The sequence below is a fragment of the Oryctolagus cuniculus genome, chromosome 6, assembly GCF_964237555.1.
Source record: "Oryctolagus cuniculus chromosome 6, mOryCun1.1, whole genome shotgun sequence".
NCBI classification, from domain to species: Eukaryota; Metazoa; Chordata; class Mammalia; order Lagomorpha; family Leporidae; genus Oryctolagus; species Oryctolagus cuniculus.
In genome coordinates, this window is record NC_091437.1 from 99,933,309 (window position 1) to 99,950,909 (window position 17,601).

The 17,601-nt window shown below is 45.8% G+C and overlaps 2 protein-coding genes across 7 annotated transcripts in view; one reads left to right on the forward strand and one right to left on the reverse strand.

Annotated features, from left to right (window-relative positions):
* The window catches only part of JPH1 (junctophilin 1), a 94,265-nt gene extending 84,340 nt beyond the window's left edge, over nucleotides 1-9,925 (reverse strand). For 3 of the 4 annotated variants that reach the window (XM_008255639.4, XM_008255638.4, XM_008255637.4), the window contains exons 1-2: nucleotides 9,284-9,925; nucleotides 2,844-3,603 (exon numbers count right to left, since the gene is read on the reverse strand). In XM_008255639.4, coding sequence (XP_008253861.1) covers nucleotides 2,844-3,603; nucleotides 9,284-9,662 — 1,139 coding nt within the window. In that variant the 5' untranslated portion in view covers nucleotides 9,663-9,925. 4 annotated transcript variants of the gene reach the window in all.
* Nucleotides 9,926-10,069: 144 nt separating this feature from the next.
* The window catches only part of GDAP1 (ganglioside induced differentiation associated protein 1), a 70,100-nt gene continuing 62,568 nt past the window's right edge, over nucleotides 10,070-17,601 (forward strand). The window contains exon 1 of one of the 3 annotated variants that reach the window (XM_051843847.2): nucleotides 10,070-10,299. The gene's annotated coding sequence lies outside the window, so the exon portion shown is untranslated. The remainder of the gene's footprint in view (nucleotides 10,300-17,601) is intronic. The other 2 variants (XM_070075240.1, XM_002710643.5) reach the window with 2 other exon arrangements.

Consider the following 17,601-nt stretch of genomic DNA (forward strand, 5'->3'; position numbering starts at 1 on the left):
CCGGTGCTGTGGCGTAGCAGGTAAAGCCACTGCCTGTGGCACTGACATCCCATATGTGTGCTGGTTCAAGTCCTGGCTGCTCCACTTCCAATCCACCTTCCTGCTAATATGCCTGGGAAAGCAGCAGAAGATGCCCCAAGTCCTTGGGCCCCTGCACTCTCATGGGAGACCCAGAAGAAGCTCCTGGCTTCGGATCAGCCCACCTTCAGCTGTTGCGGCCATTTGGGGAGTGAACCAGTGGATGGAAGACCTTTCCCTCCCTCCCTCCCTCTGCCTCTCTGTAACTCTGCCTTTCAAATAAATAAATCTTTTTAAAAAATTGTATACATAAATATGTGGCTTGAATTCTCATTTTTTTAAATAAATCAATGTGTCTACTGTGTCACTGAAGCAGTATTTTCAACTGTGCCAAGACCAGGTAACATGGGCCTTACCCGCTCAGCATTTTTAAATGCACACTACAGCCTTGCTCACTGTGGACACAATGCTACATAGATCCCTAGAACTTATTCATCTTGCATAACTGACGTACCTGCTGCACCAGCCACTCCTTAGGCCCCGTCCCTGTAGCCTTTGGCAGCCACTACTCCACAACTGCTTCTTCAAGTTTGAACTTTTTAAGATATCAGATACCTCCTGTGAGTGGCACTGTGCAGCAATCATTTTTCTTCTCTTTTTTCACTTAGCTATTAAAAAAAACCTTCAATTCATTATGCTAAGTAAAATCTTTATGAAGTAGTGAATTAGCTTAAAGTGTTACCTTAAGTTACAGATTTCTTGATTACGATTACGTAATACAGTACTCCTCAACTACATAATACTGCCCTCAAAAGACTTGGGACAGAGGGAGCATGGTAAAGACTTGGTGAAGACTTTCATGATTGTACTATGCAGTTACCTTCAGGCTATGTGTGCAAGATATTGTGAAGTATATCTCCCCAAGATACCTCATTATGTATATACAGATATTCCAAAATAAAAAATAAAAAAAATCCGAAACCTCAAACACTTCTGGGCTCAAGAAGGGTACTGAAGCTGCAGTGCACACACGATGACCTCTGCATCACAAGTAGTGCCCTTCTGTTAGAAGATACCACCAATTTAAACAAATCATGAAAGTCAACAATTAGAATAGGTCATTTGCTAAACTGGCCTGCACAGGCTTATTTTCCATCTGCCATGACCAAACTTCCTTCAGTGTATAACTAAATAGTGAGGGGAAGATAAAATGGAAGAATCCTTGAGTGAATTCCAAATCAGAGAGGAGGGTCTGGCAAAAGTTTATTGCTGAGTTCGAAAAGTTAGCCGATGGCCCAGGAAGCCAGTTTTAGAGTCCAAAGATTTGATGCGTCAAGCACCTGCAAGCAAACTGGAAAATGAACAGACCCATGGCATGGCTATCAGAGAAAATTATGATCTACAACAAAAGATGCTTAATTGAGAAGACCGGAGAAACCCTTCAGGAAGTCTGTGTTGAGTAACCAGAAACATCAGATAAGGATTAATTTGGGATACAGATGAAAATCTTGAAGACCTTGTATACCTAAAAGGAATGCAAAAAGGCCAACCTCATTCACCTTCCAATTAGTATTTAAGACACCACAAAGTAAATAGTAGCCTTGAATTAGACACATGAAAAAAGATTTCTAGAATGAAAACATACCATTTTTTGTACACTAAAAAAATCAGAAATTTCATATGGTTCAACAACAACAACAAAAGAGGGGTGGAAGAAATCCTTAATCCAATGCCAAGAACAAAAACCTAGAGACACAGTAGTATTTTATTCTTTCAAAAAGAGGTTTACAGGACCAGAATTTTTCATATTTTCTGCTAAGTTTATTACTCAAAACACTAAAGTACAGCCAGTCAGTATCCTTTCAAATAAGCCTAAAAATAAAAGTTCTCAGTTCTAACAGTTCTTTTTTGTCTAACATCTGATATCCAGCCCTAATAAAATTCTATTCCCAATAATATTTCTCCATGTCTGCTGCTAGATTCCTGAACCCAGCCATTAAACGGGAAAACTTCAAGCATGTAGGCCTTCCAAGCCCACATCCACCCCAACTTGTCAATCCATGGTTCACCTGCTCTCTCCTGCTCACTCCTGCCGATCCCTACTGCTCCACTTTCTCACAGTCTTGGCACAGTTAGAGGCCCATCTGTCCATGTCAAGTCCCCCCCACCCCTTTCCTTTTAATACACCAGTGATCTAATCTTCCCTGCCCTGAAGGTGGCCATTCTTGCGTGCCTTACTCTCTGTCTTCTCCATGCAGACCAGCTTTGCTGCTTCAAACATTATGCACTTGAGTTTGCCCTGTAACCTTCCATTTCTGCCCTACCTACGTATCAGTGGCTTCTTTGAAACCAATCTCCCCCATGAGGCTTCAACAACCAGAATCTGAATTTTATAAATGACCACTTTATAAGGGGAACTGTACATACCTCCAACTTCAGTTTCAGAGTCCAGGTTTCCTATCTATACCAGGAATGTGTCCACTTTTTCTGGCACACCATAGTACTCTTGGGGCAGTATTTCAGAAGTCCTTTAAATATGCAAATTCCCGGATGCAGGAAGATGGACACAGGGCCCCAGTGACCCCATCACGTATTAGGCGAGTAACTTAGGACAGGAAGAAGAGATCAGTACGCCTTCCTCTGTTGATGACACACGTTTCGGATCAGCACATTCTTCAGTGCTTCACTATTTTTCACATTAAATGTTTTTGGGGGGAGGCAGGCATTAAACCCGTTTGGTGATGGTACCATCAAACCGACAGACATATCTGCTACTCTGCTGTTTTGAATAACTCAGCAAAACCACGCACCCTGCGTTTACTTACCTTGAGTTTGCGATTTCCACCTTGGTTCTGGCCATGGCGGCTGCCCTTTGCGCGCCTTCAATCGCTCTGTCCACCTTCTCCCTAGTTTTTGTATTTCTTATGGGTATAAGTTGCTTCCTTATTCCACGGACCAGAATATTATTTTTGTATTTCCCCTCTTCTTTGGAGCCGTCGGGAAACACGGTGCAGCCATAGCCATGCCTCTTGTTGTTGGCCCACTCGCCTTCGTACTTCATGCCGTTGGAGCGTTCGCTGATGCCGAAACCATTGCGCTTGTCATTCTTCCACTCGCCCATGTAGGTCTCCGTGGTGGTGGCGTCCACGTGGTCTTCCACCGGGCAAAAATCACAGTCGACGTCGCCGAAGCTGATGGTGGAGTTGGCATCGCTGGAGCTGATTCTGCTCATGGCCGCATCGCTGCGGACCGAGCTGCGCTTGCTGGAGATGGAAGACTTGGACTCAGACTTGCGAAGTTTCATGCTTCCCAGGAGCGAGCCCCTGCGGAAGAGGCCGCCCTTCTTCTTGCCTGCCAGCTCGGCGTCCGCGTGGAAGTTAAGCACGAAGCCCCCGCGTGTGCCTGTCGGGGTGTCGGCGGCGGCCGCGGCGTCGTGCAGGACGCTGCCATTGCTCTGCTCGCTGCGCAGCGAGGCCAGCGAGGTGCGCAGCGGCGAGCGGATCACCGTGGCCATGCCATAGGGTACACTCTGGCGCACGCCATAGCCGTGCCGCATGCCGCCGGCCCACTGGCCCTGGTAGGTACCTTCGGGAGAGAGCGCGAGAGAGCACAGTGTGAGTTGGGAGCTGTGGCGGGTGCCAGCAATTGCCTGCCAGCCCCAGACGTGCAGGGCAGATGGACCCACGGTCACATCCCACAAGCCCTCCCCGGCCCCCCCTCCCCCCAAGTCCAGCTTCTTGTTGGGAGTTCCAGCCCTGTAACTCTATGGCTTTAACATAACTCAACTTGTATAGGAGTTTCCAATGCTCTGATAAATTTTGCCTTTCATTTGAAAAGGTATAGGAGTGTTCAGAAGAAAACCACTACTTTCTAACATAAAAAGTGTGTTCATTAGGTAATAATCTCCCCTTCCTGGGATGGATGCATCCAAAATCCCTCTTGGGAAAGCAGTGAATGTGACAGTAGAAGGGGAAATGAATTCTATTTGTGAACTATATTCTAATTTTGCTAATTTGGATGAACAATTCCAAAGATGACTTTAAGGTCTATGTCAGCATTTACATTCCCACAAGCACAAAGATTTAAAATTATCAGTGTTGTGGAGGGTTGGGATGAGTTGTCAAATGAGTCACCTTACATTTTCTACTGTGTTCAGCACCTTTTCTTTAAGTTAAGGATAACTATTCAATATTTAGGGTTATCATTTAGATTTGGGTGAACGATGGTGAACTCAGAGTGACTTGACAAGCACAAGATACCTCTATTATGAAAAAAATGCCCAACTTAACATTTTTGTGCTTCTAAATGGAAGGGCAAGCATTGTGCCATATTACTTGCCAAGCCTCTCCTTTTTCCTGGCCACTCTCTTGGTGAGTTTCCCTTGCTCTTCCATTGTGTCCTGAATCACAGCACAGACTGGAAGCACCCTGAGGGCAGGAACTGCTTAACACGAAATCCCCTGTGCTCTGTGGGTGTGTGTGACTATGGATAACAGGAGAACACACCTTTTGCCTTTGGAAAACCTGAGATAAGGCCAGAAGAAACCTTCCACTCTTACTGTCATGGACTTCATCTCAGAGCAAATATGTAAATCTCTAAGTGGTAAGTTTTTCTACCAAATAAGAAAAGACATTAAAAAAAAATCAAAAACAAAAACAAAAACCTGGTATAGGTTTTAAAATAATCTGCAGAGGAAAGGAGTGTTAAATCAGGGAATTTAGAATTTGCTTTTCAAAATTAAGACCATTTCCTTTAATCAAAAGAAAAATGTTAAATAATATCCTCCAAAAGCAGCTATCTTGAAATTTTAAAATGTGATTATTCCTGTTATACACAACAATTTACAATGTCATATAAAATAAATCGTGATTATGTTGTCTTGACTTTTTTTTTTTTTATTTTTGACAGGCAGAGTGGACAGTGAGAGAGAGACAGAGAGAAAGGTCTTCCTTTGCCGTTGGTTCACACTCCAATGGCTGCCGCGGCCAGCACGCACTGCGCTGATCCGAAGCCAGGAGCCAGGTGCTTCTCCTGGTCTCCCATGGGGTGCAGGGCCCAAGCACTTGGGCCATCCTCCACTGCACTCCGTGGCCACAGCAGAGAGCTGGCCTGGAAGAGGGGCAACCGGGACAGAATCCGGCGCTCCGACTGGGACTAGAACCAGGTGTGCTGGCGCCGCAAGGCGGAGGATTAGCCTATTGAGCCATAGCGCCAGCCCTTGACTTCTGATTATATAGATGTTACACTTCTATTTTACATTGCCATGCACAAATTTCCCCTGTGTACCACGTATTTTAAAACTGCTAATAATGCTAGTGGTTTCACATCATTGTGTTAACAAGGGCTGATTATTTCATTGATCTTAAGAATTAAAACTATAATGGCTCCCCAAGTTGACCAAATTCATGATTACCTACTCTGATTGTTCTAACATATTTGCATCATATAAACTGGCCGGCGCCGCGGCTCACTTGGCTAATCCTCCGCCTTGTGGCGCTGGCACACCGGGTTCTAGTCCTGGTCAGGGCACCGGATTCTGTCCCGGTTGCCCCTCTTCCAGGCCAGCTCTCTGCTGTGGCCAGAGAGTGCAGTGGAGGATGGCCCAAGTGCTTGGGCCCTGCAACCCATGGGAGACCAGGAGAAGCACCTGGCTCCTGCATTTGGATCAGCATGGTGTGCTGGCTGCAGCACGCCGGCCGCGGCGGCCATTGGAGGGTGAACCAACGGCAAAGGAAGACCTTTCTCTCTGTCTCTCTCACTGTCCACTGTCAAAAAATAAAAAAATAAATAAATCATATAAACAGACAATAAGAGTGACAACGAACTCCTACATGCATCTTGTACTGTTCATGTCATACTCTGGGTGGATGCAAAAGCTTAATCTGACATCTGTAAACTTTGGAGGAGGTAGGGAACCATAGCTTTCTCAAAAGGACAGGCCCAAAAGCTGAGGTAGTCAATAAAGCGTTTCATGGTCAGACACTTCTTACAGAATACCAGCCATCTCCAAAACTCTGCCACCTCACCAGGAAAAGGAACTGAGATGAACAGGAAATGTCAACTTTGACTTTTCTTTTGCCTATATAGATAAAATTAACATTCTAGGATGAACGTTATACAACCTGATTTCTACATACTAAAACAAATCTTATTTTTGGTTAACTTTTCTACATAATGAATGTTAATTTGCTACCACAATTTGCAAAAATGCTGATATCAATAAGTATATACTTGTCAAATTGCAACCATGGCATATTGGTGGATGAGACACTGATAACAGCTGATATACTTCAAAGACACCTCCAAAAGTAAGATCAGTATTTAGAATCCCCAAGGAAGCAAAGCAACAGCAACAGGAAATTTACTTCTGTGCTGAACTGTCACACAAGGATATGGCAGTGAGGGGAACAGTCACCTTGGCCACATTCCTGTCCGAATTGCTAGAAACCAATTTACAGTCAAAACTGTTAGTAGTTCATCTGAAATTTAAAATAGCTTAAGTCAATGAATCTAGGAAAAAAGCACACATTTCCTTAGCAAACAGGTAGGCTCCAATTTCTCCCTGTTGCTCAAATAAAGTTCTAATCCATTCCTCTTGATTCTTAATATAAACACATATTTCAAAAGTGTACAAATTTTTTACAGGTTTGTTTTAAATTGCGTTCTCTGGGAGCTGATTTTTTAGATCGAGCCATTTTAACTACTACACAGACTTGTAGTGGAAGGCATCCAGTTCAGAATGAGTTTCAGTCAAATGTGGACTGTACTATGCCAACTTAAGTTTGCATGCTATGAATGGGTATGTGCAAGTGTATACATGGATAACAAAATAATGGGTCTCCTCCAATATTCTCAATAGTTTTATGGCAGGTGAAAAAACAAAGTATTGCAGATTACAATTTGCATAAAAAATTCCAGATACCTAGACGTGGATTTCATGAGTATGGTACTTACTTAGTCTTAATATTCAGGGGGTTTCTATTTCAGCCACATTCCACACATAAATCACTAATAATCTAAGTGATACCTTTCACCTGGAATTCCTTCCTCAATTCAATGTAACAACAAAATACGTGAATCAGATTTTTCCTTAATCTGATATTGTACAGGAGTGGAGAGTGGAGGCAAAAAGAAGCTCTATTAGGAGTAAAGAAAGTGGTATTCCTATTTTGGACAAAACCTTTGAATGAAATAAGTTACAGCTGTACATTTCTATTGAGATCCCCCCTCCCCCTATAGTATGAGCCTGGATTTTCTAGTGAAATGAAAGGTGGCATAAAAGAGAAAGCAGAAAGTCAACTAACACTGAGTAGACACTCAATAGTGATTTTTTTCCTAATTATAGCATACTGAATTTTTTGTGGGTTTTTTTTCTGTAGAAAAAGAAAACTACAGTACTATGATGATGCCAAATTTTGAGTTTTTTAGAAAAAAATGTTTTAAAGCAAATTATTCATAAAGTCATCCTGGAGGTTTATTTGGGCTTCTACCACACAGACACAGACAGGCTTTACTGTGCTATATATATTTTGATTACTAGGTATAATGCCTATCCTAAACCAACAGATTTTGTTTAATGAGTAGTAACTTTAAAAGACAACTATTTTTAACCTTCCAACACTTCTGTAAGAACACTATCCGCAGCCTTCTGAAAAGGTTATAAAATGCACACTTTTAAAAAATAAATTTTGCATTTCACGATTGAGCATGGAATTTTGTTATACAATAGAGCTGGGGCCTCCAATAAAATCCAACCACAAACTAACATATTTACAGGGCTGTCAACCAAAGCACTTCATGCCTATTCAGACCATCTTAGGCCCCTGATTAAACCACTGTGGAGCTCAGGACTCCTACAGTCAATGTAAAAGTATTAGAAAAGTTTTTTTTTTTTCTTTTTAATCCATGAGAACCATATTCTTTATACCGTAGGATGAAAAGATGTCCTTTTTAGCAAATCCTACCATTCTGCTGTTTTGCATTTGAAACACGGCCCAAGTGTTCTGAGTAAGTGAAGTGTACAAATTGTATAAGCTTTTATATAAGCAATGGCATAACTGGGGCTGCAGTGGGCTGCAGAAACTTTTAATTGGATCGCTTTAATATCCTCTAACTCTGAGTGGCTTAATTCCAAAAGGGGACATCGCCTCCTACGATCCTTTTCAATTCAGTGAGGTTAGGTTTATCATCAGAAAACGTATTTTGCCAAAGCACAGGCTATCCGTGTTCCCCAGCTTTAAAACATAAGGGAATCCACCAGGTTTCAGGACACCTGTTTCAATAATGTACACACTTTGTAATGTAAAAAAGAGAACTTCTGTGCCAGGGCATACACAATTTCTCTAGAAAATATGGCTAAATAGTCAAGACAAGATGATCTCGGTTCACAACCAGGAATACTGTTTAGGTCATACACCTGCAGGTAGCACCTGAGTAGCTACTGATTCCGCCCTGCCCAAGTAAGCAGCTGCAAGGAACACGTCTTTCCATGGTGCTTCCAAAAAGCGCGGCTGAGCTAACCATCTCGAACACGTTTTCCTAGTAATTCGTTCAGTGGTCACCAGATCACCAAAGCTTGCTACTCTTTCGATGGGAAAACCTAAGCTTTAAAGAACCGAATGCGAACTAGGAGGAAAACCCACCCCCTCTGCATCAGGTGGTCTCTGCCTCCAATAACGACGTTTCCAAACGCAGCCTGAAGAAGGTACAATTCCCCCAACATCCTAGTTATGGGGTTCTGGCTTCTATCTTTAGGCTACAGGAGAACCAGGAGCGAAATCCGACTCCGCGTGAAACCAATCCGGGGAGCGGTCAGCACGGACCGCCAGCCTCACCAGCCCCAAGCGCGTTCGCGCTAACTCCACCAGAGTGGCGATTTCAAACCCGGCCGGGAGAGGGAGGGATCAGGAACGTAATGTGAAGGGCTCAAGTGACAGCGTCCTCGATCCAGCCCAGCCCTCCCGGGCAGCAGTGCAGAGCTGGCGCCGGCCAGGTAGATTCACGCCTCGCTCCCCCGAGTGTGGACACGCCGCCCACTCCTAGAACCGGGTCAGCCCCCAAAGCCTCGCGCCCCAGTCCCTCCGTCCCGAAGCAGCCTCCGGGGCCAGGGAGGCGCGGGAGGCGGGTGGACGCCGGCCCAGGTGTTTTGGCGGGTTTCCGGACACGTGCGCCGCGCGTCCGCCCCGCTTTCCCCACCCCCCGCAGCCTGGGCAAAGCCCACCGCACCAGCTCGCCGAGCAGCCGAGCCGCCTGCGACGCCGCTCACCTCCGTCCCCGTAGGTCTCCACGCCGTACCCGTCCTGCAGCCCGTTACTCCAGGTACCCTCGTAGCGAGCGGGGGTGCACAGGCTCTGCCGGACCCCGTAGCGCCCCTTGAAACCGTGCGACCACTCCCCCCGGTACATCCACTTGCCCTTCGTCTCCACCCCCAGCCCGTGCCGCTTGCCCTGCGCCCAGTAGCCCTGGTAGGTGTTGCCGCTGGGCCAGGTGTAGCCTCCGACCACCTCGAAGCCGTGCGACCAGGAGCCGGAGTACTCGCCCTGGCCCTTGGGCCCCGTGCAGATGCCATGCCCGTGCGCCTTGCCCTCCTCCCAGCCGCCGCAGTAGGTGCCGCCATCGTCGAAGTCGAACCTTCCGCCCGTCATTCGGGGGGCAGCCCCGGCGCGCTCCCCGCGGGGGCACGGACGCGGGCAGAGCTGGGCACGGCAGGGTGTAGCTCGGGGGTGGGGGCCCGGCGGGCGAGCTCACGACAGCGCCCCGGGCAGCTCGCGCCGCCGCACGGCTCCAGTCCGACGCCGCCCCCGTCCTCCCCTCCTCTGCCGCCGCCGCCACCACCGCCGCCTTCCTCCTCCTCCTCCTCCTCCTCCTTGGCCGCTGCCGCCGCCCCGGCCAGCGCCGCGCGCGAGAGGACAGCCCAGGCTCCCGAGCGGACCTTCAGCTGCTCCCGCCCGCCCACGTGAGCCGGGCGCCGCCCCGCGCCCGCCCCTCGTCCCCTCCCCGGGCGCCGAGGCCCGGCCCCACGGCGCTCCCGCCCCACCGGGCCCTGCCCCCCGGCGCCGGGAGCCACCGCTTCCCCGGCGGGCGGCTGGCGGGCGGGCGCGGGGACCGGGCGGTGCGCTTGTGTTCGCGCAGTGGGATGCTGGTGGGAGGGCGCGTGTGCCCGTGGACGCGCGGCAGTCCCCGCCTGCAGATGAAGGCGCGGCTGCTCGTGTGGGGGCTAGCTCGCGGGCGCCCGAGCCTCCTGAGTTTGCGTTTGGGGTTTTTCGATGTGGTTAAGCTCCTGTAAGTGCGGCCACGTGTGTGTGTGTGTGTGTGTTGAGGGAAGTCTTTATATGCGTGTTTGTCTGCATGGGGTTTGTAGTTGCATTTTTCTCCGACATTCCAACTTGTGTACTCCTGCATTTGTCATGCTCAGCTGTCATCATGAATTAATGTCCCCCAGATATATGCATGCATGTGATACAAATCTGCAGCAGCCTAGCTATAATTGTGCAGAATGTTCTTTTACACCTACCCATTGCAAAGCACATGTGTTTGCATTTATTTAATGAAGCTACTGAGAGAGAGAGCAAGACAGCTTGAAAACCCCAGAATAAATTGGCTCGTCCTTTAAGATTTCTAATGTTGAAGATGTTTCCGTTACAGCCTGCTACTGCGAATACCTCATTTGTTCTTCTTAACCTTAGAAACTCTTCACCCTGGAGCTGTGTACCCAACAGACAGAGGACTCAGACTGTGTATATGGAGAAGTGTCTGGAATGTACACCTGGTACCGCTGCGCTGGTATCCAGAAAGTAAATAGAAGTTTTCAAGGAGGGATGTGGCAAGTACAGCACCTTCTAAACTTACAAAGAGACTGTGACCTACAAAACCACCACAGCTGTCAGCTGATCTACTTTCTAGCGACAACGTTGCTGTGTCGAATGCACTTTAGGCAACTCTTCTAAACTTCTCAGCCTCTATTTTGCCATCTTCCCGATGGGAACGGCAAGATTTGCCTTCCCTTTTCTATGTTAGGTAATAACTGAGTGTGTGGTAGGAGCAGTGCCAAGCCAGGAATTAGAGCTCTGGGAGTCTGCAAGTTGAATCACTCATTTTTGCTCCTGGTGAGAGCAGGCGTTGGTCCCACCCTCACCGTCCAAACACCCACTGGAGACACTTGAGGTTCACAGCCAGTGGTCTTAGGTTGGCCTCTCAACACTGCTCTGCGGGTGTTCCTGCGGCTGGGAGGGCTCTGGATGACTGCACAAGCACCAGGCTGCCAAAGCTTCTCTCACTAGGTATTTGATAATCAGATAAAAATATAAGGACAGGTGTCAGGAAGGCAGCAGGGAAAATGTAGGCTTAAACTGCACAGAAAAGGAACTAAAGCTGACCTTGATTGTCTCTCTCTCTCTCTCTCAGGACCGGAGCTGGCCTTTCCAGCTTTTCTGGCTGAAAGACTGAAAGAAAAATCTCTGTTTACATAGAACCAAATCGCCAAAGAGCATTAAAACCCTCCTGCATGGCGCTGCCCGTGGAGTTGCCAGGAATAGTGCTTACCCTAGTGGCCTGAATCATTATACATCTCGCTCAGCGCCTTGTCCTGGACTGGGGCTTGATTTAGGCCACTGGGAAGATGAGGGCCCAGGGCTCTGCAGCTGAGCTGTAATTCCATTTCTCTGTTATGGGATATATGACAATCAGGAGCCAACAGAGATGGACACGTTCACATCTATTTTGAGGTCCTGCCTAATGTAAGAAATAGGGTGATTGCTGAAGCTAACGTTTTTCCCCCCCCCACTTTTCTTTTTTTTTTTTTTTTTTTAACTTTTATTTAATGAATATACGTTTCCAAAGTACGAATAATGGATTACTATGGGTTCCCCCCCATACCGTCCCTCCCACCCACAACCCTCCCCTTTCCCACTCCCTCTCCCCTTCCATTCACATCAAGATTCATTTTCGATTATCTTAATATACAGAAGATCAGCTTAGTATACATTAAGTAAGGATTTCAACAGTTTGCTCCCACACATAAACATAAAGTGAAAAATAATAGATGATTTTTTTTAATGATGATGAAATCAGATCAGACCTATTGTCATGTTTAATCCCAGTGAGAGTCAAGTTGGGAGTTGATAGTTTCTTTTCTTTTCTTTTCTTTTTTTTTTTTTTTTTTTTTTTTTTTTACAGAGGATCAGTTTAGTATGCATTAAGTAAAGATTTCAACAGTTTGCACCCCCATAGAAACACAAAGTGAAATATATTATTTGAGTACTCGTTATAGCATTAAATCTCAATGCACAGCACATTAAGGACAGAGATCCTACATGAGGAGTAAGTGCACAGTGACTCCTGTTGTTGACTTTACCAATTGACACTCCTGTCTATGGCATCAGTAATCTCCCTATGCTCCAGTCATGAGTTTCCAAGGCTATGGAAGCCCCTTGAGTTCTCCGACTCTTATCTTGTTTAGACAAGGTCATAGTCAAAGTGGAGGTTCTCTCCTCCCTTCAGAGAAAGGTACCTCCTTCTTTGAAGACCTGTTCTTTCCACTGAGATCTCACTCACAGAGATCTTTTGCCAGAGTGTCTTGGCTTTCCATGCCTGAAATACTCAGAGTATCCTTTGTCTCTCAGCTTTTCTTCTTTGGGCTAGGTTTTTGAAACATTTATGCATTGCTCTTATTAATCAGTTCTCATGCAAATGAGAGATTTTCTGGAGTGTGTGAAGTTTGGCCCATTTATGGTAGTTGGGCAAAGGATAGTGGTACTCACACATCTTCACCGAATATGGAGATTTGGGGAGGACAAGAGATATAGCCATTTATTTCTTAATCTTTTCCTCTTTTATCCCTGATAGATTTCTTCCTTGGAAGGAACCTTAATTAAAAGTGAAAATCTTCCACCAGGTATCTATTATTAAATTTTAACTAATCTTAATCCCAACCGGACTCTACCATTGACTGTCTTTATGGAAGAAAGTTAGTACTGGATTTTTGCTATCTGCCGGAACAGTTTTTGGCAAAGTAACCATACAAGCCACACTTCTGTGTACCTGTTGGCGTCACAGTGGTATGTTTTCCCCATTCACGTACCTGTATTCCTTAAAGTGAATGTTCAGGTTTGTTGATATTGGTTGGAGAAGACTGAGAAAGAACTAGGACAAGGAAGTGGCGTTGAGAATAATGACATAGCTGATAGGAGACAGTGGAATAAGCTGCCGTTGAATACTCAGGGTTAGTAATGTCCTTATTTTCCCTCTCCCTCTGAACCTTTGCCCTGGATAAGGGGGAGTTGAATTGAGCTTTAAGAAGGGATTAGTAAGAAGAGAATGTGAATGTTGGCTTGACAGGTGGGATGGGGGAGGCCATTCAAGCCCAGGGACCAACAACCACTCTAGCAGTTTGTTTTCCTCCATGCTCAAAAGACCCAGATATTGCAAATTTGCATTATTAAACATTTCATAACAAATGATAAGCCATTTCAAATGTGAATTTGCCCAGTTAGCAACCTATTGATATGGATGTTTTCCTTAGAATTTGATGGTTGTTTTTGAAATTTTTATTTACTTATTTGAGAGTCAGAGAGAGAAAGAGACAGAGCTTGCATCCTCTGGTTCACTTAAATGCCTGTAATGGCCAGGACTGGACTGCGCCAAACCATGAACCTGGAACTCAATCCAGGTCTTTCACATGGACAGCAGGGACGCAACTACTTGAGCCATCACCACTGTTTCCCAGGGTTTGTATTGGTAGGGAGCTGGAATTGGGAGCTGGAGCCAGGAGTTGAACCCAGGAGCACTGTGGATTGCTAGGTATTGTAACTGGTATCTTAACCACTAGGTTAAATATCTGCCCTTTAAAATGTTTAATTTTTTTATTTTTAGAAAAATGTCTGTTTTGGGGGCTAGTGTTGTGGCATAGCAGGTAAAGCTGCTGCTTGCAATGCTGGCATCCCATATGGGTGCTGGTTGGTATCCTGGCTGCTCCACTTCTAATCCAACTCCCTGCTAATGGCCTGGGAAAAGCAGTACAATATGTCCCAAGTACTTGGACCCCTGCTACCCAGGTGGGAGGTCGAGGAAGCTCCTGGCTCCTGGCTTCTGACCAGCTCAGCTCTGACCTTTGCAGCCATCTGGGGAGTGAACTAGCCGATGAAAGACTCTGTGTGTGTGTGTGTGTGTCTGTCTGTCTGTCTGTCTGTCTCCCTCTCTCTGTGTAACTCTGACTTTCAAATAATTAAATAAGCCTTTTTAAAAAATGTGTATTTTTACTTACTTGAAAGGCAGAGTGAGAGCAAGTGAGTGAGCAAGAGATGGATCTTCCATCAGCTAGTTCACTCCCGAATTCCCACAATAGCCAGGGCTGGGACAGGATGGAGTCAGTAGCCAGGCACTCCATGGAGGTGACAGGTGGCAGGGGCCAAAGCACATGAGCTGCTTCCCAGGATGCATCAGTAGGAAGCTGGATTGGAAGAGCAGTAGCTGGGACTCGAATTGGCACTCTGGTATAGAATGTGGGTACTCTGATATGGGGTACTGGCTTAACTGACTGCTCCACAATGCTCATCCTAATACCTGCCCTTTAGAGATGTTTTTAAAATGAAGGTACACAGGGGTAAACACTGTGACATAGCAGGTAAAGCTGCCACTTGTACTGCAAGCATCCCATACAGGTGCCGGTTTGAGTCCCAGCTGCTCCACTTCCTATCCAGCTCTCTGCTGTGGCCTGGGAAAGCAGTAGAAGATGGCCCAAGTCCTTGGACCCCTGTACCTGCATGGGAGACCTGGAAGAAGCTTCTACCCAGCTCTGGCCATTGAAGCCATCTGGAGAGTGAACCAGCAGATGAAGACCTCTCTCTGCCTCTGTCTTTCAAATAAATGAATGAATATTTTAAAAAAAAGTAAAATGAAGGTATATTTAAGAATTTGATAAGTTCATTTTTATTAACATGTTAGAATTAATTACTGAGGATTTTTATTAAGAATTTACAAATAAAAAGCTAATCTATAGGTGTTTTCTGTCTAAAGGAGATGATTCTAAGTATGTAAAAACACCTGAAATCAATTTATAACTCAAGATGAATATCATTAGCCTGATTTATAAAAATAAAAATAATCAAATATTTTGATTATAATAATCAAATATTCATAAAATATAAGAAATTTACCCATAATAAGTGCAAATATTAAGAAATATGGTCATGGGGCTGACATTGTGGTGCAGTGGTTAAGCAACTGCCTTTGATGCTGGCATCCCTTATCAGAATGCCTATTTGAGTCCCGGCTGCTCTACTTCTTCTCCAACTTTCTGCTAGTATGCCTAGGAAGGCAGTGAATGATGGCGTAAGTGCTTGAGCCCCTGATGCCACCCATGTGAGAAACCAGGATGGATTCCTGACTTTAGGCACAGTTGTGGCTGCTGTGGCCATTTGGAGAATGAACCAGCAAATGGAAGATCTCTCTCTCTCTCTCTCTGACACCCTGCCTTTCAAATAAATAATTCATCTCTTTCCAAATTATATGGTCATAAACATTTCAGACAGCATGAAATCAGAAGAGTTCCAAAATTAGTTTGGGAGGAGGAGGCTTCTCATATCTTTTAAGGGAATTAGTGTGTGCCAGATACTATGTTAAGTTCTTTACAAGTAGTCACCTAAATCTCAATCAGTATGATTCGTACTAGTATTACAATAATTTTATTGAAGGAAAAAATGGGCTTAATATGTTGATCTGCCCAGGATTACTCAAGGTAGAAATGGTTGAGCTGGGGTTCAAGTTCACATCTGTGTAATTCTAGAGGTGGTTCTTGATTGCTGTCTTTTATTGGACCAAGGTTGAGAACACATTGCAGCCTTTCACATGGTGGGTGAGGGGACAGATCAATCTTAGAGGAGGCAAGAAAGGGCACAGAAGATGTTTTAATTCCTGCTTTTTAGACTTTCAGTCTGGGTGAATAGTGATGCCACTGTCTCGAGTGTTTTTATTTTTTTTTATTTTTATTTTTTTTTTTATGGAGGAAGAAGAGTAAATTACAGGGGTTGGGGAAGGTATGTTAATTTAGCAGAGGATGATCCCAAAATATACCACAGAGAAGATGTTCAGTAAGCAGTTGGGTAACAGAAGTCAAACTCTAAAAGTCAGTCAGTTGACAAGTAAGGAAGCCTTGTTTCTTTCCCTCTCTCTTTCACTCTGACAGCTGTTGCTTTGTGCCATCTCCTTTTGAGTCTTGCCCTGTTCCCTTGTCCTGCTGCCAGTGGCCCACTCTAGTCGCCATCTTCTCTGTAGGTCCCCGTGTTTATCAGGAGGCAGGGCACATCTGCTTTGCCTCTGCCTGCTGCTGTCTCCTGCCACTGTCCTGGCAGTTTCAGCCTGGTCTCAGAATCCATGGCCTTTCTCAGTGTCATGATCTTTAAATGAAAGTCTACCTTCCCAGACACAGAATGGCCAACTCTGAAAATTGGAACTTTCCAGTGCCGCTCCTTAACAAGATGTTCTTGTCTTCTCCATGCTCAGTGAATGAATAACAGACTCTTACCAAAGTCTTCACTCATTTGATGCACCCCTATCCTCTTGTCCTTCCCTGGACAGCCTGTAGGCCCTAGTGAGTCACTTCTACCACCCTGTCCTGGCATTCAACTCTCTACTGGCACATCTACCCACCCAGTAGCTAATCCTAGGCTACCATTCATTATCCCGTACTCTTGGGAAGTCCTTTCTGGAGGTAATCACGCCATCTACCAGTTGCCCCAAGGAAGTCCCTCCCTGCTTCTCAGCAGATCTTTTCTCAGCAAGTCCCAGATGCTCATCGCTGCCCTTGAGCCCCTGGCAGACCCAGCTCTCTCTTACTGAGCAGTGGGCCTTGTCCTTACCTCACAGGGTAAAGAGCTGCCTTCACTTTCCCCTCTGCAAAACACTGCATGGTTCTCCTTTTCTTCCTTTCTCCACCCATTCCCCGACAGAAGAAGACATTCTTTTCCTCTCCAAGTTCTGGGTCAATTCCTTCTCTTTTTTTATTTATTTTTTAATTTTTAAAAATTTATTTATTTTTTTGACAGGCAGAGTTAGACAGTGACAGAGAGAGAGACAGAGAGAAAGGTTTTCCTTCCATTGGTTCAATCCCCAAATGGTCACTGCTGCCGGCGTGCTGCGCCGATCTGAAGCCAGGAGCCAGGTGCTTCCTCCTGGTCTCCCATGGGGTGCAGGGCCCAAGCACTTGGGCCATCCTCCACTGCCCTCCCGGGCCACACCAGAGAGCTGGACTAGAAGAGGAGCAACCAGGACAGAATCCGGCGCCCCAACCGGGACTAGAACCCGGTGTGCCGGTGCCGCAGGCAGAGGATTAGCCAAGTGAGGTGTGGAGCCAGCCAATTCCTTCCTTTTAAATATGCTCAATTTCTTCCCTCCCAGTCAACAAGTATGCGCTTGTGTCCTCCGTATTAAAATAGCTCTAATTTCCTAGTCTTACTTTTTTCAAGTCCTGTATCTGTTTTTGAAACTTCAGACCTTTTTGAAAGACTCCATGACCCTCAAGTCTTCACCTCACTACCTGCCATTCTCATGCCACTTGATTCGGGTCCTGTTCTCAGGAGTCCAGTGATG